This window comes from Tenebrio molitor, chromosome 5 (assembly GCF_963966145.1).
Source record: "Tenebrio molitor chromosome 5, icTenMoli1.1, whole genome shotgun sequence".
Lineage (NCBI taxonomy): Eukaryota > Metazoa > Arthropoda > Insecta > Coleoptera > Tenebrionidae > Tenebrio > Tenebrio molitor.
In genome coordinates, this window is record NC_091050.1 from 16,485,057 (window position 1) to 16,511,318 (window position 26,262).

Below are 26,262 nucleotides of genomic sequence, written 5' to 3' on the forward strand. Positions count from 1 at the left end.
TTATTTACGGGTGAGAGAAGTTGAGATTTTAACTGTTTATTTTAAAAATGAAATACAACAGTGCACAATGTATTATAAAAAGTTTTAAAATATAAAACATGTAAACAATATTATACGACCGTGATAGGTACTATAGTAGTAGTGACATTCTGATCACAATAAATACAGTAATCTTTAAATTTAATAAAATAACTTAGGAAAACATTTACACCTGCACAGATTTACAAAACGTATCATGATACGATCTAAAAGCACTCGATGGACTTATTTGATAAGACTTAATCTCGAAAACAATGGAAGATCGATAACTTGGCTAACCTAAAAAACTTAACTTATTTGGCAGTTCAGTTAAGATTTATTTTTGAAGAAGATGATTTCAGGATTGTACGTGTTTCCGTACTCCCTCGTGAATTTTATAGCGAGCTCTCTCGACCTCATCAAGAAGATCAATTTGGCGAAGAGGTCCTCTTCCAGTCTGTACTGGCGAAACGCCCTCACTATATAAATGTCGTTGATCAAGATGTTGATCCTGTGTATGTTGGGCATGTCGTTGAGCCAGATGGCCTGAGTGACGTTCCCGTACAACACCATGCGTACCAGTCGAAAAAAACCGATGAAATACAGAGCGTACAAACCAAAAATCCTACACAATAATCTCTTAAGTAAGTAAATGTCGTTCGAAACTGAAACAGTACGAAAGCTACGAAGCCATAATAACGAAACAAAACTACAAGCTATGATTCGATTTCCTGAGTTGTCGAATCCACCCTGTAGTGAATTCCGATTAAGGCTCCATTTTAGGCGTCCCCTTCCGGATCTTCGTCGTCGGCCAGCTCTTCCTTGGGCCGCGTCCACTTGATCATCGTCTCCGGCGACCGGAACAGGAACACCAGTTTGGCAAAGAGGTCCTCTTCGAGGGCGAACTCGCCCGCTTCGCGGACCAAATAAATATCGTGACAGAGCTGTAGTACCCTGTCTATGTTAGGCATGTCTTCGAACATGATCTTAAAGCACTGTTCGGCGAAGAAACCGCGGAAGAAGCGGAAAGCCACGAAAACTAGAGTTGAATAGAGGCCGATTATGCTGCAAGACGGTCGAGAAATAAGCGCCAAATTTTACAAGCGGCTATCGCACGTGATCAAAAAATTTCAGAGCTCAACTGGCCGCGAAAAACAAAAGTTGATTGGCAAAGTAACACTTCACGTGTAGAATCGTACGGATCGATCTACGAATCACTTTTCGTTTGTCACAGCCAAACTGTCAAATTTTCTTAATCACGTGGTAATCGTACAAATCGGAGAAGTGCTTACCCTCCTCCTGTCAATATATTGAGAGTGCTGGGGAAGATTTTGTCGTTGAAAGTGTACAGAATTATACCATCACAGTCGGCGTAAGGCAATTTTTTCAAGAATTTCTTGTAGTTTAAGTCTGCATCGCTGCAGTTCTCTTTGATTATCCACCATTCCTTCGAATCGGTTTCATTACTGGTGTCCAGACTTAGACTGATGGTGCGGAAAGATTTTCCAACAGGATTGGCACTATCTGTGAAAGTAAAACGATAGAAATCTCATCGAGACGATGACAAGTTTTCTGACCTAAATCTTCCATGCTGGCAAACATCAGTTGCGACACCGGTTTTGCGGTGCCTCTGTTCGTCACCTTGAGAAATTTGGGTAGAATATTTTCCAGCACCATCGGCGGGGCACTCTTATTTCCCGACAGCATTTGCAACAAATTCTGTCGTATTTCGTTGGGTTGTTCTTTTATCATCGCCGGTACCGAAATCTCCACGTTATCAGGAATCACGCCCGAATCTTCGGGCTTGCTGGTCTTGTGCGACACTTTATACTCCAGTCGTATTTTCAAGGGATTACCTGAAGTAAACGTCGACTCATTTCAAATTATCCACTCCATCAAACACTCACTTGAATTGACTTCCATCACCATCAAGTCTCGATCGGGCGGTGAGATGCTCCAAACGTTCGCCGAATTCGGGCTCAATTTAATCGCCGCAATGTCGAGAGCTTCGTAATTCGATATAAAAGTAGCCGCAGCCTTGTGTTGGATGTAAGCTTGTTGCAGCGCCACCAAATTACTGGGCGAAAACCTTCGGACAAAACGATTAAATCTGGTGGACCAGAAGTAGAGGGAGCGCTTTATTACTGATTGATGGAATTGCTTTGTGCCGACATTTGATAAACCGGCTCGTACGGACCGATTCTTATCTCTAGAGTGACGTCGTACGGCGGATTCGGCTTCCCTACGGCGTTGCCCAATGAGAAGAACACCAGAGGGAACCATATTATGGCGATTATCAAGGCTAGAATCGCTCCACCCATCAAGTATTTTATGATGGGAGGTTTCCTCTCGCCTCTGGGTTGAGGATACTCGTCTTCGACGTGGCGAGTGCACTGAAAAAATATAAAGAAATGAATAACGATCTCGAGTGAAGCGGGAAAAGCTGAGAAAAAAGCCACAGAAACGCGTCAAAACAACAAAGCAAAACCATGCAATCCTGGCCTGACTTAATGACTGGTCGAATACAAAACACAAACCCCCTACATGTCGAAAAGAGATCGATTAAATAATAATGTTATCGCGCGACGTGACAAGATTGCTCACTTTGATCTGGAATATGTGGGAGAAGATGTCTTCCATTTTGATCCAGTCGAAAACGGTCATCGACGTGTCGGTCCACATCCAATCCATCACAGTTCTCAATTCGAACAAGAACGGAATCGCCATGAAACCTTTGAACAAGAACATGTTGACGTAGTTGTAGCCCTTGCAGAGGAAGTTTCCTAAAATTCTGGTCGGATAACCGCATCTGATTTGATAAGCCGACAACAACAAGTAGAAACACTTCACCATGTAGTACATCTGAGGCGCCAGGACCGAATTGAAACCCCTACAAACACCATTCTGCACTCGTGGCCTCCCGCCGATGCCTTTATTACCTTTCCGTTATTATTGGGAAGATGATGAAGAGCCATATGTGCAAGACAAACACTTGTATAAACTGAAAGATGATCTTGGCCACGATGTTCTTTCGCAAAAATATACCGCGATCGACTATGATCAACGTAAATTGCAGGATAAGCATGAGAAGAAACAGAACAGGTACTCTGTCATCTTCCAAATAAGAGGACACTCCACCGTCACCTTGCTGGGTCCCGAACGAACTGTAACCTATCAAGATGACGAAAAAGTTGTAAAAATCGCAGAGGAACATGTAGGAGTAGACGTCGGCGGCGACTCTCGAAGTGGGATCGCGCAGCTGCTTGAAGAACCCCTTGAAACCTTCCCCGTACTTGAGCAACCTAAAATCACAAGATTTACGCGCTCGTCGACCAACATCGCTCCACTACTAACGCCATCTTCAACGACTGGGGCAAGTGCGACATCGGATCGACCGATTGACAGTTCACGCTGACTATCTTGTTGTCCAGATCGCTGATGCTGACTCTCATCCTCGGTTCGAATCTCCTTTCGTCGTCTTGATCCTCCGATTCTTCGACCAGGCGCTGAAGATCGCTCGGTTTGTTGGTCGGCGAACCTTTGACCGAAGAGGCCTTCGCGTGTTCGCCGTGTTTAGAACTGAAAATCGACATTTCAAATCCCCGATCGATGATTCAGGACGGGAGAAAAGGACCTTTTCTTTTTATGGAATTTAAAACAGGAACGGAGTCGTTTGAACTTAAAACATCGTCTACGACGACGGGGGTGTGATGTTGACGGGATGATTCGGGATTCGTCTTTGTATTTAACAATGGAAGCACCTCGGGTTCTACAAGCGGGAGTAGAGGGATTTCGGTGGGACGAGTGGCCGCTACGATTACCTTCTCCTTGCTGTCGGTAGGATCGCGCTTTCCAGCGGTTCGAGTTTACCGTCTGCGTTCACTTTGTAGTCTCCTTCGGACAAGAGAGCTGCCGGGACCGGTGAAGTCTTCCACAGGCCCATAGACTTCAACATGAACCTGTGGAAAAAGACGACCAACAACAGCAGCAGATCCCAAACTGCGTAATTCGAGTTCCTTTCTATTCCGATTATCCTGGGCGGGTAGAACGGGTTGTTGGTGATGGCTTGGCTCATGTTCCACGGTATGATGTCGAATTGGAACATGCACTTGATCAAGACTATGATCTAAAAGTCGAAGTTAGCACGGTTTTAACACTAGAATGCGCAATAGGTACCTCCGTGTAAGCAATAATGGTGACCCAAAAGGTTTTGTTCGGTCTCGGGATGGTCAACGTCCCCCACAAGAACACCATCAGCGGTAGCGGCAACGACAAGAACGTCGCCGACTTGATTTGGTTCAGGAATATGATGAAATAGCAGAGATTCTCGGACCGACTCATCACTATGTACCAGATGGCCAGCATGAGTCTGATTATGGGTGGTTGGTCGTAGGAGGACATTTCGGTCACTTCGTACTCTTCCAAATCCATGTGGGATCCCTCTCGGCTGAAAAATATCACACAAAACGCGTTAGAGATGTTCCGGACGAAGGTTCACCTGGCCTGGAAAGCACAACGAAATCGCAACATCGATAAAAACAGTCGGAAAAAAAATTGCGGTGGTCCGGTTTTTCTGTTTGTGTAGTAAGTACAAAAATAATGTCTGATGGAACGAAGCGTAAATGTGGAACTTCGAAAGAACTGAAAATGTGTCGAGAAGGAGAGCGAGGCCATGCACCAAGCGCACAACACCGTGCGTGTGTTACCTTGGTGGGAAAGGCGAGTCTAATCCACGCTCCAAACTTGGGGCCAGAATGCGTATTTCGGGGACCGTGAGAACACTCGCCTTGCGCCTACAGCCAACATACAGCCCTTTCTACACTACCGTCATTCCGTCATTATTGTACATTATCGTAAAACCGTGCGATCGAATAAATTCGACGGCCCGGCCGGTCACGACGAACAAAAATCGAGTCGTTGCTTGATCAGTACGATTATTTTAACACTTATTCGTACGAATCGATTCACGAGTCGACTCTTGTTCTTGCGACCGACTGGACCCCGAATTTCTTTGATCACGATGCGTGGCGTCACGGGAGGCGACTCCACGCACTCTCAAAAATGGCAGAGGGAGTGGAAAATACCTGTCCTGTTCGGACGTGTAGGGTAAAGTGGCGGCCAGGGCTTTAGTGTCGCTCTCTTCGCTGACCGGAGGCTTCTCGTCGGCTTCGGACTCTACTTCCGAAGACATCCTACAAGACATTTACGGGGGAAAAAGAAACGGTTAGTGACGATTCGATCGATTAGGGTTTTTGTAAAAATGGGGGTCTCGGAAAAAATTCTTTTCAACAGACCTGTCCTCGACCAAAGCGAGTCTGTACGAATCAGAGGGACTGAACGTTCCGGCAGAGGGCGTCGGTATCACTGATTCCTCGCTATGCATTAATGCAAAAAAAACACTACTGACTACACACTAATCTAGCGCTACCCAAAAATTCGACACAAAGAATGATGCTACTGTCAGAGAGACGCGCAAGACGCACACTCACCGGGATTGTCTCAGCAGGCTGTTGTAAGAAGCGGAGGGTTGCCACAGCTGGCCCGAACCCAACCTGAGACCCACATTGTAATCCGTGTTCTCCTGAAAGTGCAACAACGATTTAGACCGACACATCACGATGCACCGAAAACGCTACCTTCAGAAACTTCTTTTCTTTCGCTAAAACCCGGATGACGTACCGATAGTCCCTCGAGTATTTATTCAAGAAGTTGGTCATGCTGACCATCGAGCTCTGTATGAACGCCCACACGAACAACAACCCCAACACTATTTTTTGAGGCAAGGTGTACTCTGCAAAACACTTTTTACAAAACAGAACGACGCGTCGATTAAAGTTTTCGTTACTTTTCTCGCTCACAACGCTCGAGTCATCATCTTTGCTAGTTCCCGGCTTCGGTTCCCCGAACTTGTCACGCTCGTCGACGATCTTCACGCTCCTGGATCCGGGCTCTTCGATCTAGAAACAAAAAAATTAGAACAGGTCGAAATCGAAGCTCTTGAAAAAAGCTCCCAGCTATAAGCAATTTACAGTACATTAGCAACAAGTTTCCATCCTGGCGTAGTAGGTACTTGTTTCGACAAACCTACATACTAGACTTTGACAATGCACCGAAACAAAGTCGGTTGGCTGTTGGCACAACACAACAATGTTTTGGTGCGTTGTCAAAGATTACACGAGTAGCCTAAGAAGATTCCATCGAAGCCTGTGACACGATCTAGTCTGAAGTGAAGCGGTTTTCACAGCAAAGTGGTCACACTAGGTGGGTTAGTTTTGGGATTAGTAACTCACTATGGGAGGAGCGGAATACGGGGCAGAGAGTTGCGATCTTGCCGACATGATAGACTTCTGTCTCGTCGGTAACGGCATACTTGCACGCCTTCGAAATTCCGTCTCGGAACGTCTCACGCTAGTACCGATGTCTGTCTTCATCGCAGTACTAATCAGCTATAAATGTTAATCAGTTAGATGGTCACGACTGGTGTTAGTTTGTCCGAAGCGAACCACCGCCTAGTCTACATAAATACAACATACCTGCCCCACAGTTTGTCCTTGACCTTTGAATTCTTCATCTTCATCTTTGGGTATGTCCATGAAATCTAATTCTTCATCATCATCTAAATCATCGAACATGTAGTAGTCACCGGACCGAACAGCTGGAGGACGAATGGAGATATTAGTCGAAAATTAGTAGCGAAAGCAACATTCATTTGTTGATTCTACGTCTAGAGTACGAATCCACAAGCACTAACGCGACTACATATGTTGTTAACTCTTATTATTTGCAGAGTGTATGTATAATACGTCACGTCATAACACTGAGTTCACTCTACAAGTACGTTCACACAATACAAACAAAATTATTGTACGTCCCCTCGACGGAGGGTCAGTCAAATCACAACCCTGTTAGACACTTTCGCACAAATTCAAGCTCGTAAAAGTCGTGAGGAGCGAAATTCGTAATGATCATGCCAAAATCTACTGGTGCAGCAACACACCGAAGCGCTTCCAAACTGTACAAACCAAAACATTGTAACATATGGAAATGATCCTCTGTTATGTGGCTACGAATCGAAACCAAGCATGAATTCGAACACGAAAAACCATCACCATCAAAACCCCAAAAAATAAATTACCCTGTTTGTACGACCTCGGCTCCCTCCTCCTGCGCTTTGGCCTACCCTTAAATATTGTATCTATAAAAGCAAAACATCGCCGGTAAAAATTTATACAAAATGAAAATCTTAAAAGGTGCGCACATTCGAACAAGTGGGATTATTGATGTATGTACAACTATTAAAAAAAACATCCACGTTGAATCAAAAATGAAGCATATGTACTGCCTCGTGCCTCAACATCAATAATTCCTACACTCGTGATGGCTCAGCGGCGACCTTGACGAATACGAGATAATGCTCTGTCGAGGGGTCACGAAGCTGCCCTGCATCCAGGGCGGTCCGATGCTCGACTGTCTCTGGACCGCGGTCGGTGGCTCGCTCACTGCCTCGGCGTAGGGCGGCGCGGCGTCGTACGGCGGCGGCGAGAAAACGGGAAAACTGTCGTCGGGAGAGGGAGGACGTGGATTCAGTTCGGAATTCGGGGGCGAACTGAACGACATCCTCTGGGGCTCGAGGTAGCCCTCGAGGGACACCGTCATGACGGCGGAATAGGGAGAGGGAGCTTGCTGCTGGAGGAGGGAACTGCGAGGAGTGAGGGGAGCGTGCTCTTCGTCGTCGATGGGGGTGTGGTAGCCGGCGGGGGAGGTCTGGGAAGTCGCCGAGCCGCACGACGACATCGACGAGGAGTGCGCCAACGGCGGTTGGGCTGGCGAATTTCGTTCTCGATCAAATACTGATGGCGAGATTTGCGTCTAAACAAAACGGAAAGGTTCTCACCGGCGTAGTGGTTCTCGCTGTCCTTGTAGCTCGCCCCTTGGATCTTCTGCTGGTTGGCCTTGATCTTGTCCATCTTGGCTTTGATCTTCTCGAGGACTCGATGTTCTTGTTCCTCCTGTTCGGTCATGCGCTTCAGGCGGAGCTCTTCGATCAGTTCGGCTCCGCGAGATGCCAGAATCGTGGTCGCTTTGATTTCGTCGACGAGATGGAAGAAATTGTAGCTTTGGAAGATTCGCCTCTGGGTTATCATAAAACCGAAACACAAACCGTCCCACACTAATCCCACGAATTCTCTGGGAACTTTGCAGTAGACGTCATCCACGTGTCCGGCTTGGGCGGTTATGTCCCCGAATTTCTTCACGCACCCGATTCCGAACAACTGGATGATCCAGCACGCGTAATTCGGGATGTTCTGGATGAAAATGCAGCCGACTATTTGCAGAGAAGTTTTACACAAGATGACGAACACGTTGTAGCCCAAGAACAAATCCCACGTCTTGATAATCTTGGGGATGGGTCGTAAATACAAATCTGTGCCTTGCCACAGAAACACGAACGCACCAATCAAATAACCGATCGAGAATATATTGACACGATTGGTTCCAGCCAGAAAAACTATAGCCAAAGTTATCCACAAGAAACTAGAGAAGATTCCATTTTTTATAACGTCCAAGTACGACCTAACGCTAGATATGTAATCAGGAACTGGATTCATGAAGCCTTTTTCTTCAGCGTGATGAATGACACTCTCATTGGAACCCCCTTGATAGTCCCGTCCCGCCCATCTCTTCTCGATCCTGAAAGCCACAGACTGCCTCGACACCAACAACAAAAGAATAAAATCACAGATGAGTTTCTTTGCTGACGGCGGATACTCCGTGTCAAGCAAGTACGCCCACTCTTGTAGTCTTCTGAAGATTTCTGCTTGCTTTTCGCCCCCCTTATCCCAATAGTTTTGGTCCCATGGAAATACTAAAAAAATCGACTAATTCGTTTGTCTGTTCTAACAAAATCAAAATGACTCACGAATGCACAAAGTAGGAGGTAAACCGACTGCCATTATGTACTGTATGATAAGCAACAAGGCAATGAACGCCATGTAACAGTTCCAGATTCTCACAGTTGTCCTTCTTTTCATCACAAACAGGATACAAAGCCAAACGCTGTAGATGATGGAATACATGTCCATCCTGAATCCGATGACTGCCACAGTTGCCATCAGACAGATCTGCAATCGACAACTTACACCAAGTCTCGCACGATTCGGAACTTACCTCGACACCAAACTTGAAGAAGCCGTAATTGAACAAGTACTTGATGCAGCTGCGTACGTTCTTGTCGGCGTCCAATTTTGTGATTTTCGGGAACATGAAGAAGGCTCTCGTTGTCGGTTTACCTCTGGACAATCGATAATTGAACTGCCGGACCAACACCACCGCCCATATGGTCACCACCAGTATGTACATAATGTTCCACTTGACCAAATGAGGAAGACTTGCATCTTTACTTGTCTTGTAAAATCCCAACCACTTGGCGTTGTTTTCGATCTGACTGGTGTTCTGCATCTGTCGATAAAGCGTCAATCATAGTATGTTGTATTATAAGTGATAGAAATGCATCATTATACAAGAGTGAGAATTTTGACACTTCTCACAAGTTTCATAATGGCATTTCGATCACGTGTGATATACAACGTTTTATCTTAGAGATGCAACTATTGCAAAAAATCTAAGAAATAAAGTTTCATTCAAGTAAAATGACAGCTGTCAAATTTAGTCACTTGTGAGTAGGTACCTACTTTATGTCAAGTTAAATGGCAGCTGTCAAATTTACTTACTAGTGAGTACTTGTGATTAAAATTTGATTTCTGTCACCGAAAACAATGATCTAAGGTAGCTCAAAAGCTCCACCTGTAAGATAAAACATTTAAAACGCCGATGATGACTCACCAAACAGGTAACGTTCCAATTGCCGGGATCTATATACTTGGTCTGGTAGATCATCCGTGCCAACAGCATGAGCGAAACGAAAACCGAGCTGATGTAGATGGCGAAAATCTGCATGGGACGTCCGATGGTGCAACCCAGAACGATTAGTATGACTAGAATGAAGTAGATGGAGCATTTGTCATTGATGCACACCAGCATCAGAAAAAATATGACGAATTTGGGCATGTGCAACTCGAGAAAAAGGTAGATGAGATTCATGGCGTAATGGAAACGTTTCATCCACAACTGCCACCTAGTATTGGACGAATCCGTGTCGGTGAGATCCATCTTGAGCGACGAAGAACCGTCGTCTTTATCGCTGGTGGGAGGTGCGGCACCACCTTGCAGGGAACTCTGATCGAGATCCACTCCTATGACGCTCGCGTTTTTCGGGTCGGACAACTCCATGAAGTCCTTGTGGAAGTAGTGGAGCTGGATCACCGTGATGATGACGAAGAATGTGGGAGTTACGAGTCTGACGAACAACTGTTTCGGACTGAACTTCTCCAGACCGATGTCCAATTGTCGTTCGACGGGCACGTGCAAGTATTCTTTCCAATAATCGGGGAAATTGTCGAACTGGTAGGTGTAGACCATGACCAGTATGGCCATGGAGAAGACGATGACGGTCAGCCAAAAACCGAACATCATCTTCCTCCAAGCGCGGAACGATATCTGGAAGGTCAGGACGAAGAACAGGAACAACGCCATGTAGATTATCCTGAAGGCGGTCATGCGTTCGCCCGTTATGGCGACGGCGAAGAGGGTGATCGCGACCACCCAAATCCAGAATTTCGTCAACGTTCTCCTCAGATACTGACCGATTTTCTCCATTAATCTGCTGCCGGCATCTTGCTCGTTGCCCACCACTACCCCAGTTTTGAATTATTATTAACACATAAGAGTTAATCGATGAACAATCAATTACCAGCTGCCGTGCCTACGGTAACTTGCAACGGTGCAGCCATATCTGCGAGTGCGTTGTTCTGCCTCTCCGCTTTCCTCTCCTGGACGTACTGCCTCAGAGTGATCCAAAACATTCCGGTGAAGAGACACTTCACCAGCAGAGGATTGCAAGGCAGCACTGTGATCTTCTGGAAGCCGATCTGCGCCAAGTTGATCCCTTGAACTGTCGACGGCAGCTCGTTCTCGAACAGATTCATGGAATAGATGTAGGCCGATATTAGCAAGAACCAAGCGTAAATCACCAGGAAAGGACTAGACCGAAGCATGGATTTTCTCTGTTGAGGCACCAGCCACAAGAGGTTCGCCCAAAGAAGCAAAACGAAGGTGATCCAGCTGAGATACGTGATGCTCCAAGCCTGCAACAGCACTTTAGACCGGTTTCGTTTTTTCCAACCGAATGTTACCATCATGATGATGTTGGTAGCAATGTACGAAGATTTGATGATGACTTGTAGGATAGATTCCAATGCGAACATGACATTCTCGAGCAGCGTCGGCTTGTATTCCTCTTCTGCAGTACCTTGCCAAGAAGGTTATAGAGTATTATCTCGTAATAAACACCTTTGGGGGGCTGTTTTTATTTATGTTCTTACCCTTACCGAGTTGATCCATGGGTATGTCGTCGGGATTTTCCCCTGTTACGGTGAAGCTTCCTGTAGAATCTTGGTAAACAGGTCCGGCTTTTCTTCCTCCCGAACCGTATCGTCTCGAGGGACTGACTCCCCCGATAAGCTGAGAAAGAAACCAATTAACTGCTGCATCCGGTGATTTGGGCAAATTCTGTTTTTATGTTAAATCGAGAAGCACAAACAAAAAAAGCAAAGCGTAGAAATTAAAAAAATAATCAAAAGTAATACATACGGGTGTGCGTTCACCGACGACATAATCGGACTTCTTTCTCTTAAAAAGAACCATGAAAAGCAAAATGAAATAAAATTAGTGGTAAATCATAAAATTATTACAAAATACACAAAATGGCCAAAAAAAAAACCCGAACTGTTAGAAAAAGGCGGCTGAAAGGCTTACTCGAACTTTGCGAGTAGCACTCTGCCATTTATTTCTCGTGGTAGCCCTGCGCATTAGTTGTCTGTTAGAAAGCCGTTGCGACATCTGTCTGTTCAAGGGACTCGTGAAGCTGCCCTCGAGACGCAAGAAGGGTCCTTGCTTCTTTTGAGACTGTAATGGTGATGTCGGTGAGGGTTAGTAATGTTCGTTTTAGAAAGTTCGCCCTCGAGGTTAGTGGAAACGATGAAATGGGAGTTTACCTGTGGTTTCAGCAGGAACTTCGACTCCAAAGCCAACACGTAGTAGAGGACGAACAAAGCTATGGGGTTGACGTAGGTGGCCCATTCGTCGTCGGACAAGATGAACGTCCTCGGATCGTCGGTGCAGTTCACAGAGAAGACAGGCGTCAGACCGAAGTACCTGGCGTAGGTGCTGTTGCTGTCGAGGAACTCCTGCGTCCACTGGAACTGATAACCGTAAAGGACGATCAGGTGGACCACCACCACGACCATCAGACATCGCATCACTATGGCGAACCCTTTGCGCAACTCCTTGCAGCAAGCCCACCAAGTCGCCGCCGACAAGAAGACGAGAAAGTAGAGTCCTCCCGTCACCGACGGTCTCAGAACGGCGGCGACACACAAGGCCACCAGCACCGCGTATTTCCCCACCGCCACGAACAGCGAAAACTGCTTTTTGCTCGTCTTGGCCTTGCGGGGGAGATTCTCCTCGTTCTCCACCACTTCGATCGTCCTCTTCTGCAGGAGCTTGTTACACGCGATGTACGTCCCGATCGACGCCACCACCATCACGATCTCCGGAGAGATCCACGTGACCACGACGACAGGTTTCATAGAGTCCAGTCTGACTAGACCGACGTGTCGCAGGACCTGCTCCAACAGTTCGCACGTTTCCAGGAAGTGACCGTAAGGAGGCATCGACAGCAGGACTATCTGGAAAGCCAGCTGCCCCACGGCGGTCAGGATGGAGGTGGCGATCAGGAACTTGAGGTAGATGCCGGTGGCGCCCGCCATCGAGCTGGCGGTGGGGATGGGAACGCATGGCAGGAAAAAGAGGAAGAGGAGGTAAATGGCTGACAGTCCCGAAGGCCGGAATATGATGCCTGCAAAAAATAAGACATCACTCGATCGAATTGACTGTTTGGCTTAAAGAAATAAACCGAGTCTTTGATCCATAACATGTTTATTTTTTTATGCAAAAATACGTATACATAAATACAAGAGAAATGACCAGAGTACGACCAAGAAAAACTTCCAAATTATTAACACGGGAAAAGATAATAATAATAATAGTTATTGATAGATAGATATCTTCAGGTTTACTTTGAAAATTTTAAGCCATTTTTAAGTGAAAATTAACAATTTTCAAATTTGGGGAATTTTGTCGTGATTGGCAACAAATGTCATATTGTTTGAAAGATTCAAATTTCGATTGTTATTAACAAATTAAAAATGAGCGAAGACAATTTTGTATGTTGTATACGAGATTGGGATTTAGTCTAATTGCCCAAGACACGTCTAATGACTCTATAATGTGACGATTAATGTATAACAACAATTGCATATTCCACGGAAACAACTTAAGGCTCGCGTTTACCTGAAAGAAATTTCGAACTTGATGTACAGTGGGTCCTCTATTTACAAATTTATATTTTGGTCAAACCTCCTTGGGTCAAACAAACCGAGGACGCAGGTACCTTGAATTGGTCACAGACGCTCAGTAGGGGGTAGAGGATTACGATTACGATCCTGTCCTGTTCCGTACCTAAATACGGAGATAAAATAAAATTTTGTGTTGGAACGACAAGTCCTACAATGCCAAATCTGAATTGGCTTTGGCTGCACTGCAAACTGTTGTTTCATTCCATTTTATTATTTATTAGCTGACCCGACAGACGTTGTCTTGTCCAATCCAAATTTCAGCAAATTAGTTTGTGATGATGATTTATTTTCTTCCATTAAATTTGAAATTAGAATGAATCTCAAGGTGTTTTATTTACATTTCGATTGCAAGATCGATGTTCAAGTGAACAATCCGACAGTGAAATAAATTGGTATAGAAATAAAACAACTACATTTGTTGGACAGATCGCGAAACAACACAAAAGTAAAAACGGATGTAATTTTAATTTAGGGTGGAATGCGTTTTTCCAGATTTTTCTCCAAATTTTCCAAAAACATTTTTTCAATTGAGTTATTTCCATCCCGGGAACAAACCGAACAAAAAAAAAGAGAATCAATTACAAATGTCGTCAGTAATGATCGAGAGTGCATACAAAAATTATAATTTTTGAAGTTTGTCCGAATTTTCCGACTTTCCTTTGTATTTCTCCCATTTTTTTTTTAACAAAAAGAACATTAAATTTTAAAAAATTAAAAATATTGAGCTAAGAATTAATTTTATTATTTTTTGTAGGTACATAATATACCTACAATTTGATCGTATAGGATATTTTCTGACTTTGAAGGCCCGACTAATAAAACACAGGTCAATTTTAGTTTATAAAAATACATATTTTAGTACCAAATAAAATTCCAAGCAGTCATTTGTTTTCGAGTTATGACGTCATCGATGGTTTCTTTAAATGGAAACGCCCTATTTTTTTTCTTGATTCTGATATCCCTTTTAATTGTATAAATGACAGTATAAAAATTTTGTTATCTTACATAAGGAAATTTTTAAGAAAAAAAATAATGAAGTTGGAAAAATTAAATTTTATAAAGAACAAAAACAAGTCAAAAAATCTAGTAGGTAAATCAAACAGTCAAATGTTACTGTCAATTTCATTCGTATGTGTTATTTGTTTTACAAAACGTTTTCGAAAATGACTCATTTATCAGAAACACAACGTATAGAAATTTCAATTTTGATTGGGTGTGTGGATAAAACTAGAGAAAATTAAACAGGGGGAATTTCTTCATAAACTTGCTTATTGTCAACAAGCTGGAGGATGGCAATTCGAACATTGAATTCCATAATTTTAAGTACCTACTAACACAGTTTTTGACTCGTTTTTGTTTGTTATAAAATTTATTTTTTCAACTTTATTTTTTTTTTCTCAAAAATTTCCTTATGTAAGATAACAAAATTTTTATACTGGCGTTTAGACAATTAAAAGGCCTATCAGAATCAAGAACAAAAATAGGGGGTTTCTATTTAAAAAAAACTATCGATGACGTCATAGCTCGAAAACAAATGACTGCTTGGAATTTTATTTTGTATTAAAATATGTATTTTTATAAAATAAAATTGACCTGTCCAAAGATTTTTTTGAAAAAAAATTTGTTTAATTTCTGTATAATATTCACCAAATACAGGGAGCAGCATTGTGTAGTTCTGTAATTGTATTTTCCCAAAGTATTACGATTAAATCTGCATTTACCCCCTGCAGATGAGGGAATGAATATTAGTTCGGAGTTGCTACCTGATTTGTCAAGAATTATGAATGAGACAAAAATGACCCTTATGGCAAAATATTTTTAAGGTAAAAATACAATGAAATGGTTGGTTTCATCTTGTGTCCCTTCGGTGAATAATTGAACATTATCGGTTTATTAGTCGGGCTTTTAGAGTCAGATAAATTTGCTATAGACAAAGTATAGGATTATAGGATTTATAGGTACTGGCAAGTAACGATTTTTATTCTTTACTTATTCTGTACTTGCTCATGTAATAATATATGTACTATTATTTCATACTGGAAGTCTGTTCTGTATCATAATTTTATTTCAAAAATCACATTATTTTGTGAAAATTGCATCATCTTTTTTCCTGGGACAACGGCCGTTACTACTGATTTTACAATGACAATTCCACTCAGAAAATTTCAACCAATCAGCTTCTAGTATTTTGAATCATTGGACCAATTAGGAACGAATTACACCGATAATTTAGCATGGTCCTAAAATTATCGAAAAATTATCGCTGTAATCATCTCCACCTTCCTAAAATTATCGCTGTAATTTTCTCCTCCTTCTTCGAATTTTGATAAACTCATTTTTGATCCACAGTAAAATTTTTGTTGTTTTCAACTACGTTAACTAACGCTTAGAATACGTATAAATTAAAAAAAATGTGTAAAATTTGAAAATGAAATTTTCCTTCGTGGAATTGTCATGCCGAATACAACTCGATGGTACGAAATTGCGGGAAATTTTTCTCCTCATTTTACTCGTATTTGTTTCTTAGACAATTTCCACTTGTTCGCTACGCTCACTCGTGGAAATTGTCGTCGAAACAAATACTCGTATAATGAGATCGAAAATTTCCGGCAATTTCGTACCCTCTCGTTGTATTACTAATGATTATTTCATTCATCATCGTTTTCGACCAATCGTAAGGCTTTATTTTTTGGATTACAGCGATAATTTTACGATAATTTTTTATTGTCCTTTTTCAAATGTTTTATTTTTTTATTTTTAAGACAACGGTGAATACTAGTGTCACATTTTTTATTTTTATATCAAATGTCAACATGAATCGTCAACTTCTGACGAGCAACTTGCAAACATTTTAAAGGACTTTAATTAAACAACTTTATTCCTGAAATAATCTTACCGAATTACATACATTCGTCCTTCTGAAATAATCTGTTGTAATACTCAAGTTGATTAAAACGCAACACTCGTATCGTTTTTTCACAAATTTCTCGAGAAATTAAAACGTCAAAAAATGACACTTGTGGTTGCTAATCAACTTTCGTATTACAAATCGATCATTTCGAAGCACTCAAGTGGATATTTTTCGACTTTTGCAATTTTCAATGTCAGAAAAATAAAACAGTCCGGTAAGTGTTGCTTAGCGACACTTTCCGGCTCTGATACTGTTATAACTTATAACTCACCTACCGGACTCAAATTGATAATGTAATCGAACATCTACCGGACAGTATAAAATAAAATATTTAGAGATCGTGAATTTTGACATGAAATAAAGGAAAAAATTGTGCTTATTTTTATAGTGCATTATTACTGGAAATTATTATTCCACTTAAAAAAAAAAGGACAGAGATTTGCGTATCTAATATTAAAATGGGTGATATAATAATCTGATGAAGCTTTTCCTGATGGAGCAGCAGTATTATTGACTGTTGTTAATAAAGCTCAAATCTTTTGTTACAAATTTGGAATAAAAATGCAAATACCTATTATAAGTATTTCCTAATTTCTTAGGAAGAGGCCGATGTAATTTGTACCCTTATATAGTCCCCTTTCCGTAAGCTGTTAGCTCAGGTAGCATGTAGGGTTGGTTGTCTACAACGTAAAATTTTAACGTTGAAAAATGACTTCATTTTTTTCGTTTTTTTCAACTAGTATTCAAGTAGGAAACACCACTTTTCGTCTGCGTCACATTCACAACAATATCTAGTGAATGACGTGAGATATTTTCGATATCTCTTTTCGTTTTGCCTACACAGCTTCTAAGCAGAGCATTTTATTTGTGGTTTTTTAACAAATTCGTCAAAACAAAATTATATTTTTCTCTTCATAGTTCACTAATAGAAATGTTCATAATTTATGTAGTAAAGAGAGAAATCGTTCATCTCGTATTGTTTTCTCAAAAAACGTGATCGAAAATCCACTTTTTCGACCGTTTCAAACTCAGGTAAACGCGAGCCTTAAATTAAAAATTGACATTTTGACATTTCATTTTTGTCATGCCAACTTTGAAAAAGTAAATTGCACTACATACATAGTTTATTTCAAAATACGAATTTCTATTACAGCACCCAAAATAAGTTTTGTAATAGCTTTCAGACAGACTCAAAGTAGAAAAAAATTATTCGGGTAGGCTTCGTGGCCCGAGATTTTATTTGTGACGTGACATTAAAAGCTGAGCCGGGTGTACTCTGGAGAAGACAATTGGACGAGCCTTGAGGTTCGTCGATCGTTCCGAGCGAGTAGAATTCCCTTTTCCGTTGGCCACAAGGTCGATCAATGTGCAGACCTGTCCCATTCATGGGCCGATGGAATCGTCCCGTGACACGGTGAGGACTGCCAATAACCTTTTATCGACATCGAGGGTGTGGACGGTTTATTTAGGGGATCCAACCAACCTATATTAATTTCAATGAAAACACGATCAACTTTTATTACAAGGACGGAATAAAAACGTTCATTTCGAAAATCATTTCCTCGTAGCTGCTATGAAGTCACGGTCCAAAAATAAAAATAATGAGTGCAACCGGCATCAGCACCGTTTGATAATGACGGTCCTTGCCATCTCGTGACATTTACACCACGAGGCTTGCGTACTGGGAGTTTTTATTTAAAAAAAAAGAACAAAATTGTGCATGCACGAGACCCGCCCCCGTGATAAAGTTTGCCACGGTCTCTGGTTCGGCGGTGAAATGCCAGCACCCCCCGGAGAAAGTCGGTCACACACCAGACATCGGAATATGACGGCCTCGTCTGCCAAATATCCCGACGCATTGTTTAGCCGTGTTTCGCTAAAATTAACATAAACAGAACTATGTTTATGAGCTGGGATCTTTATGGGTGTACTTAATGCACTAAATCCGCGTTTTATTGAAGCAGAAAGGAAATATGGCACAATACAATAAACACAAAGGAGTTGATCGATGCCATTATTCAGACCCGTTGTTTATTAATAACGTTCCGAATCAAGCTCAGACGTGACAGGCTACGACCACAGCTTGTCGAAACAACGCGACACTTCCAAACATCGTAAAACTCTATTAACCGTTCAATTAGCATTTATGTTATGTTTTTATGACAATCCGACGTGTCGAGATTTTTTCATTACTGGGACGCACAATTATTTATAACAGTTTGTTACGAAACTGTTATAAAATCCCGAGAGGTAGAAGAATTTAATTCGACGCCGGAGCGTGCCAACATGTCACGGTAATCTGCATCGAACACTAAAAAAATGAAAATGGGAATGACAGGTGCTTAAATGCTGATACGATGACTCCGGAAACTTCGACCAGGCTTTGAATAATTCATAACAACCTTGGACGTTGTCGTGGCCGTAGATAAAAAAAACGGAAGTAATAATGTAGTCTACATTCGATGGGTAATTGGTGTGTCGAAATAAGGTACCGTAATTTGGTAAAATCTAATATTAAAAACGGAGATAAAAAGACTCTGTTGGATCAATAAGTAGGAGTTGTCGTAAACCGTAATAATAGTCAGATGTTGAAACTATCGTCGAAACTTTTGCCATGAAACGCGCCGGAATTATTCCGTCTGCACAAAGTCGAAATTAAAACCCGACTCGACGCACTTTTCTCTTATGCCCCTTTGAACCTCTTGTTGTTTGTTATCGATTGCGGATTCTATTGACATTTCATTATCTAAAAAAATATGTATTTATATTGGGTGACGTAAACTTCGTGTTATCGGATTATAACCGGCGTTTATTAATTTAACGAAGCTGGAGAAAGTGGAGGGCGTTTTGGTGTCAATGATGCAGCGGATGCAACGATCTGGTATTTTTAGTAATGACACAGGAGCAGAATCGAAAAATTTGGAATTTTTGCTGGAACACGCCCAATAACTACAAACGAAATAATCGATGTGCAAACCGCGAAGTGATACGGCGTCCCCATTATTTCGATAATTTCCCCATTGTTTTTACTCGCACCCAAATCGGTACGACTGAAGGGGCGGCGACACTTCACTTTTGGTAAAAACTATGCTGCCAGCTGACATGACACACTTTGATAAAGTGGAAATAAACCATATCTACTGTCGAAATACGGATATCCGATTGGTGTTACAGTTCCATTTTTTCTTATTCAATCAAAGCACAATAGTATTATTAGACGATTTGCCTCTCCGAAACGTTGGGGTTATAAGCATTTACCCAATCAGCGTACATATCAGTAAAATAAATATTTACTTACACATATCGACAAACCTTCGTTCTATTCTATTTTTTTGTAAAATGACAAAGTCAATATCGATAAATAAGATTAGACTTATAATTAGACATTCTTTAACATAGAATTAGGTAGTTCGCCAAAATAAAATCAGAAAAGATAATGTAATGAAGTCGGTCTGCATTAAGATTGTGTAATGAACGGTTTTTAAGCAAAATATTAATTTTTTATGCCATCTTAATGGAAATTCGATCCTTCAATTGTTTTGTTTTTACACAATGGGCACTGATAAATTGGTCGTTAAAATAATAAATGAATGAATCAATAAAAGGTGCAACAAAATTCTAAAAATTGGAGGTATCGTGTTCGATTCAAACGTTTTGACCTTAAAAATATGTATGTACAGTCGTTGACCAAAATAAAATAGGACAAAGTAAATTTCGATTGTGTAATTCGATATTTTTGTGAAATCCATCTCTTAGGAAACAAGTGTCAAAAATAAAAAAACAATTCTGATAAGTGTCATCATTCGACGATATTTCAAAAACTCACAATCATTCAATTGAACATAGTGACAGTAACGAGATGAGAAGTAAAAAACACAACCTAACTTTTTGTATATCAATCGTCAAGGCAAATCAAGTTGTAATCTGAGACACATACGCCCCAGTTACACTACACAAATCTTTGAATTGTGAAAATGTCTAAGGTTACACTTTGTCCTATTTTATTTTGGTCAACGACTGTACCATTATGTAGGTAGAATTAAAAAAATCTAGAAAAACGGTTAAAAATAATAGATTATATCATTAAGAGTAGAAGTGCGTTTTTTTTTGTGCTATGTCCAGAGATTGAAGCAACTGGGCGAAGCACAAAAGGACCTTCTACTCTGAATGATATACATACTACATATTTTATTTTCAAGCGGATCACAAAAAAAAATCAGACATTGACTCTTTTATTTTCTTTTGCTGAAGTTACAGTAAAATGTCAATTTTCAAACTTACAGTTTTCAAATTTTAAAGCACCAGTAGTTGCTAGTTCTCTTGTTGAAACATTATTAGTACTTGAAGGTTCAATAATACCGATTAGTAAAGTCTACGAAAGTCTAAAGTTTACTTTTTAACGTTGAACGGACATCTTGCTATTTTTGATTTTGACATCTGTCATTCGTGCACTTGGACGACTCGTGCTACACCACAGTGGCACCGGTTAAATATTGGGTAGATAATAATATCTTATCGTTATTTCGCTTTTTTTAGAGGCTTTTTTTAATAGGGATAATGTAACTAATAAATATTTCGTATTATTGATAAATAATTCGCGAGAAATGCTTCAAATGACCTTACATTTGACTTGGTCGAGCTAAAGTTAGTATACAGGGTGATTTTGAAAGTTGTGGAGATATTTTAATCACGAGCTACTGGCTTCATGTAGAACTCGGAAATAGTTACATATTTACATAATTAGTGGGATAAAAGCAATATTACAGGACTCGAGTGTGAAGATTGCAGATGACGAGGGCGTTAGCCTGTCAAAAAACAAAAAGTGACATTTATTTTTCGAGCTACATTTTTTTTTAATTGCTTTTAGTTTTCTACGTTGTCCTACAACCTCGTAGGTAAAATTTCGGCACATTTTAAAAATACACCCTTGTATATGATGTTTTATAAAATGTACGCCAATGCGAAGTAACCAATAGGAAATATGCTTTAAAACAAGGAAACCGTATTAAATAGAGTTGGTTCCATCCTGGTTCCTAGGGGCCTTTTACGATTGATAATTGGCTGCACTTTTATTGTCAAAATTGGCACTATTTGTGTTTAAATAAAATTGTTAATTATCAAAATGATTCTAGAGTGAAAAATAAATTATAAATATGTATTATGTTAACTATTTAGATTTGTTTGCATCGTAGAGGTTTGCATTTACTTCACCAAGTCTGTGGGAACCAGGCTGCCAATGCAAATTTAACTGTCAAAAACTCCCCTTGGAACCAGGATCGAGCCTACTTTCTTGGGCATTTCAACTCGTAGGATTTGAAATGTTCCAAGTCCGGTTACAAAAAAAGCCACTTCAACCATTTCTATAGAAATACACAAAGATGCGATTTTTGACCGCTTGAAGATAAACGTTTTTTTTTTAAATTTCAATAACTAATTAAAGTGTAGACTTAATTTTACTTAAATTTAAAATACAGTTATTGTCATATTATCCGATTGGTATCCATATTGGCAATTCAATTGCAAAATTGGCCATATCAAATGATCAAACGAACTATAGTGGTCGTATTATCGTGAGAAAAAAAAGATGGAAGAAATTACAAATTCATGCTAAAACAGCTCTATTTCTTAGTTGCTGCATTTCGCTTTAAAATTAAAACATAACCTAAATTTAATTTGTTACTAGATTTGACTTATAAGTATAGTTTGGTGAGAAAATTTATACAGTATTTACCTATAATTGAATTTTTTTAATAAACAATTGTCAAAACGTTGTCATATTGGTATGAGCCAGTGATTTTCATGATAATACGGTTAGTCACACTGAGTGTGGACATTTTTTTAATGTAACTGAGCCTGTGCGCCCTAACGAGCGAGAGTTTATTTCAAATTCGAAAAGGATTTCTGCTGATTTCTGATTCAATTTGTTTTGAAAATGAATCCAGAAAGGTACGGGAAGTGAAGTGAACATAACCTATGATTTGGTGTCAAATTGTTATACAGCTGGTCCATATGCACACATTTTAGGGTAATACGGTTGGCTTAAAAAAAAAACGGGAACTGTCAGAAAAAGTTCTGTCAGATTTTATTAAATTTTTATTGTTTGAAACGGCCTTTTAGAGTTTAGGTTAAAAAACTGTACCTACTTATGTGTCAGGAATACTACTGTCAAACAGGCACAAATTGACATAAACTGACAAATTAAATTTCCAATTCACATTAGGTCAAATTTCATTTCCTGTTTTTTTTAAGCCAACTGTACACAGTGGTTTTTTACTTAATTTTGACATTGACAATTGTTTATTAAAAAAATTTCACTATAGGTACAGTAAAAACAAACATTTTATTGCAAATTTCATTTTAACAGTCGATGAGTTTTTTGAATGTACTATTGCGGACAAAAAAAGTGGGACATCAACGTCATTGTCTTGACTTTTAATGTGAAATAACCCTTACCTGATTCTAACCCTACTTTGAATTGATTGACGTCATTAAGTATTGTAGGTTTTAGGGAATGATTGTAAGTCTAAGTAAGCACGTAGTGAATATTTATTTAATGCCAAGTTCCAATCAAAATCTACCTTTATCAAAAGAAGAGGGCATTTGGAAAAGGAAAATAGGAGTATAAAATCAATTTTTAAACTGTCAGCTGGAATAGTGTCAAAAAAAATGACAATAAAGCTTGAACTACATCAAATTTTTCAAAACTGACAGAAATTTGATGTCCCACTTTTTTTGCCCGCAATAGTACAGTGGCGCGCAATAAATTTTGGTCGTCATTGTCATTCTTTGACGCAATCGAAACATGTTCTATTGTAAAACAGTCGCAAATATCATACTTAACCTATTATCATGTTGTATGACAGTAATTGCCATTTTTTTCTCATGTTTTTGACACCTTGTTGAAATGGGCATAATCAAGCAGGGGCATTTTTTAAATTTGTGACAATTTAACCAAATTTTGAAATGACACTGACGACCAAAATTTATTGCTCGCGACCGTACTAGGTAAAATTTAATCACGTTGTTCGAATGTACCTGTTCAAATATAGGTACCGCGCGTTTATATAAAAATGCAACACAGTCGACATTCAACATTCAAATGTATTTTAATCAACTTCGTCCTTATAATTAAAATTATCTCACGTCACATCTATGTTTCATTTGTGTAACATATCGCAGGAATTGAATGACTTTTTATACGCAGACCTACAACCGTCTTTCATTGATGAACCTCTTGCCAGCTTGACGGGTTTTACGGTTAGAAAAACGTTTAAAAAATGGAAAGGTGTATTTCTTCTCGGTGATGTAATCGACAAGATTATTTCCCACAATTTAGAGGACTCCAAGGTTCGCCGATGCATTCACACCATCGCAAACAAATCGAAAATTCATGGAAAAAAATGACTCGAACATTAAATCGCGTCTCATCCATTAGCAATTTCCGCGAAAATGTCCGTTTTTCATTGTTACACTACACCGCAATTAATCGACCCTTGGGTCATCCTATTACAAATTACAGCGTTACTATCACACTAGGTCTGTGCGTTTAGAGGGTGCGCCCGCGAAGGTAGAGTTAGTTAACACAGCTCAAATCGGGTTGGTCAAGAGCGGCGAATATCAAAGGAGAAATGTCGCGACGACCCCGCTAAATCAATGTAATGTTGTTAGATATGCTTGATTGTGTAACAATTAAGAGGTCAGTGTTTTGAGATCACAGTTCTTAAATGTAGACGTATCATAGACAAACAAGCTATTTTTACGAATAGTTCGCCGCACTTTTAATAGATCCGAAAGTGACGAAAGCCAAGAAACAATTCCCAAAATTTATGGAAATAAGTAAAGTCGCATTAGCGAAGGTGCAAATTATGTACACCGAGTAAACTATTAAAGTGATGACATCATTGGTATGTTGTTATCACTGTTGCAATGCATCGGCCGACAGAAGAGGGCTGAGAAATGGGTCTCGGTGATTCACCCGATGTCACAAAGGTTTTTATGTGATAACGTAATTATCGAAAAAACTAATTGTAAGAGAGGTCAAGTCTGATTGCTTCCCATGACAGTAAATTAACTTCGTGGCGCAAACAATTCTTATCTTGATTAATCATACGCCAAAAATATGGTACCAGGCTGGTATTTTTTGTGGTGTGGGTGTTTGATAACACCTGATTACTTACATGCTCCTAGAATGATCGGCAACACTAATCTAAATATAAGCAGGCACAGGACGAAGTTGGCCATCTTCAGCTAGATCTGGAAAAGACATATGCATGAGACACCCACCGGACTCAAATTAGCTCACATTAACCCAAATGGTGTACTTTGCATGCGACACATCAGCCCCTTCACAATCAGATATGTCCACAATCATGTGTAGTAATGTAATTTAACTAATGTCCTCACATGAAAGGAAAGAATTCGCACGCGATATGTTGAAGGAACTCACGATTCTTCTTGACACACGTGTCGGAAAAATTTGACATGTGTCAAGTGGTTATGAGGTCATCTCTAGGATGCACGCTTTCTGGGGATTGTGGTGCAAACAAAAATTCAAAATTGGTATCGGGGTGGATGCCCCTTTTGGTCGGGATGTGTCACGAGATAAATATGCGGTAATAGCAATAATAACAACCGGCTCACCTTTTTTGGTAAAATTCCGGTGTCAAAAGCAGTTATCATGTCTAGAATACCGCGCATTAGCGAAATTAGACACTCGACTATTTCACATTGTTTTACTTTTGTATTTTTGGGGCGCTACGTAATTTTAACGGAGGTACGTCATAGACACCTTGCACCGCGAACAAATGACTGACTAGAAATCGGCAAATCACAACAAGAAATGACAACAAGAAAGATGACGATGATAAGAGAGAGATAGGCCTAGTGCGATGGCGCTGCGTTGTTTTGCTTTGTTGGTTGCCTATCAGCACATCTGCCCGTTAGGAATGTTAAAAAAAATTTAGTAGAACCACAAAATGTGACCATTATAAAATGAATAAAAAAAAACTGAACGTGCTTTTAATTTATGCTTTGATCCGAGAAGCATTATTACTCAACACGATCAGAAAAAACGTAAATACATAAAAGCAAGTTGTACAAAAAGAATTCATTAAAAAAGGATATCTATCTAACGGTTTCTTTATGGTTGTTTTAAATAAATCAAGACGATACCTAAATACATAATTTCAATTTCACAAACAAATTAATAATAAAAAAATTTATTTGACAAGAATATCAAGATAAACACGTAGATTGTCTTAGCAAAGGCCTTGATACAGGATTATTCACACTTCTGTTTTTTTTTTTGCTGCAACGCTGCAACCAACAATACCAATGGCACTAACTAAAATGAAATATTTTATGTTATTTCTTTTAAATTAGAAATCAAAATAAGTTGGATAGATTTGTTAGAAATGTCAGCTTGGAAGGTAACCTGTATTTTAATCAAAATTCAACAAAGAAATTAACAAATTAAGCCTACTATCGGCTTGTAAACAAACATCAGCAGGGGCGACAGTATTCTTTCCGCACTTTCCATAAATGAGGATCATGTTAGTCTTTTCGTCGTTATTGTAAAAATACGTTTTGTTCAACACTGTCAGAATTTGAGAATTTTCTTCTGTGTGAACGTATTTTGATAAATGTCACAACTTGTCAAAACGAAACGTCAAGCTAATTTTAAAGATTTTAAGCGATTTTGGAGTCTTTAAGGGACTCGTCGAACAAAAAAAAAACCGTTGTATTCAACTCGTTCGTGTGTAAATTGGGCTTTTTTTGGCATGAGTGGGCCCACAAGTG

The 26,262-nt window shown here is 40.0% G+C and overlaps 1 protein-coding gene across 9 annotated transcripts; it reads right to left on the minus strand.

The window, feature by feature from the left end:
• Positions 1-20: 20 nt before the first annotated feature.
• On the minus strand, positions 21-25,293 carry Piezo (piezo type mechanosensitive ion channel component). Of its 9 annotated transcripts, none has more exons than XM_069047505.1 (28): positions 25,105-25,293; positions 24,642-24,717; positions 12,132-12,994; positions 11,893-12,042; positions 11,728-11,766; positions 11,466-11,598; positions 11,271-11,377; positions 10,829-11,222; positions 9,862-10,769; positions 9,187-9,477; positions 8,939-9,140; positions 7,913-8,884; positions 7,154-7,213; positions 6,552-6,673; positions 6,309-6,464; positions 5,864-5,975; positions 5,655-5,809; positions 5,508-5,599; positions 4,195-4,465; positions 3,840-4,144; positions 3,373-3,597; positions 2,958-3,320; positions 2,623-2,908; positions 2,164-2,411; positions 1,926-2,107; positions 1,596-1,874; positions 1,311-1,542; positions 21-1,083 (listed from the first exon to the last, which is right to left on the minus strand). In XM_069047505.1, the coding sequence occupies exons 2-28, from the start codon at positions 24,703-24,705 to the stop codon at positions 798-800; spliced, it is 7,497 nt and encodes a 2,498-aa protein (XP_068903606.1). In that variant the 5' UTR covers positions 24,706-24,717; positions 25,105-25,293; the 3' UTR covers positions 21-797. The 9 variants fall into 9 exon arrangements, with proteins under 9 accessions (XP_068903606.1, XP_068903604.1, XP_068903605.1 ...); XM_069047503.1 differs by having other exon boundaries at positions 11,271-11,386; XM_069047504.1 differs by having other exon boundaries at positions 11,460-11,598.
• Between the last annotated feature and the right edge of the window lie 969 nt (positions 25,294-26,262).

Coding starts and splice junctions, on each gene's coding strand:
- Piezo (XM_069047502.1), bottom strand. CDS start 24,705: ATGGCCAACTTCGTCCTGTGCCTGCTTATATTTAGATTAGTGTTGCCG. Junction 12,995..24,641: donor GCCGATCATTCTAGGAGCAT/GTAAGTAATCAG, acceptor TATTTTTTGCAG/GCATCATATTCCGGCCTTCG. Junction 7,214..7,912: donor CAGCGAGAACCACTACGCCG/GTGAGAACCTTT, acceptor TTGCTTTTATAG/ATACAATATTTAAGGGTAGG.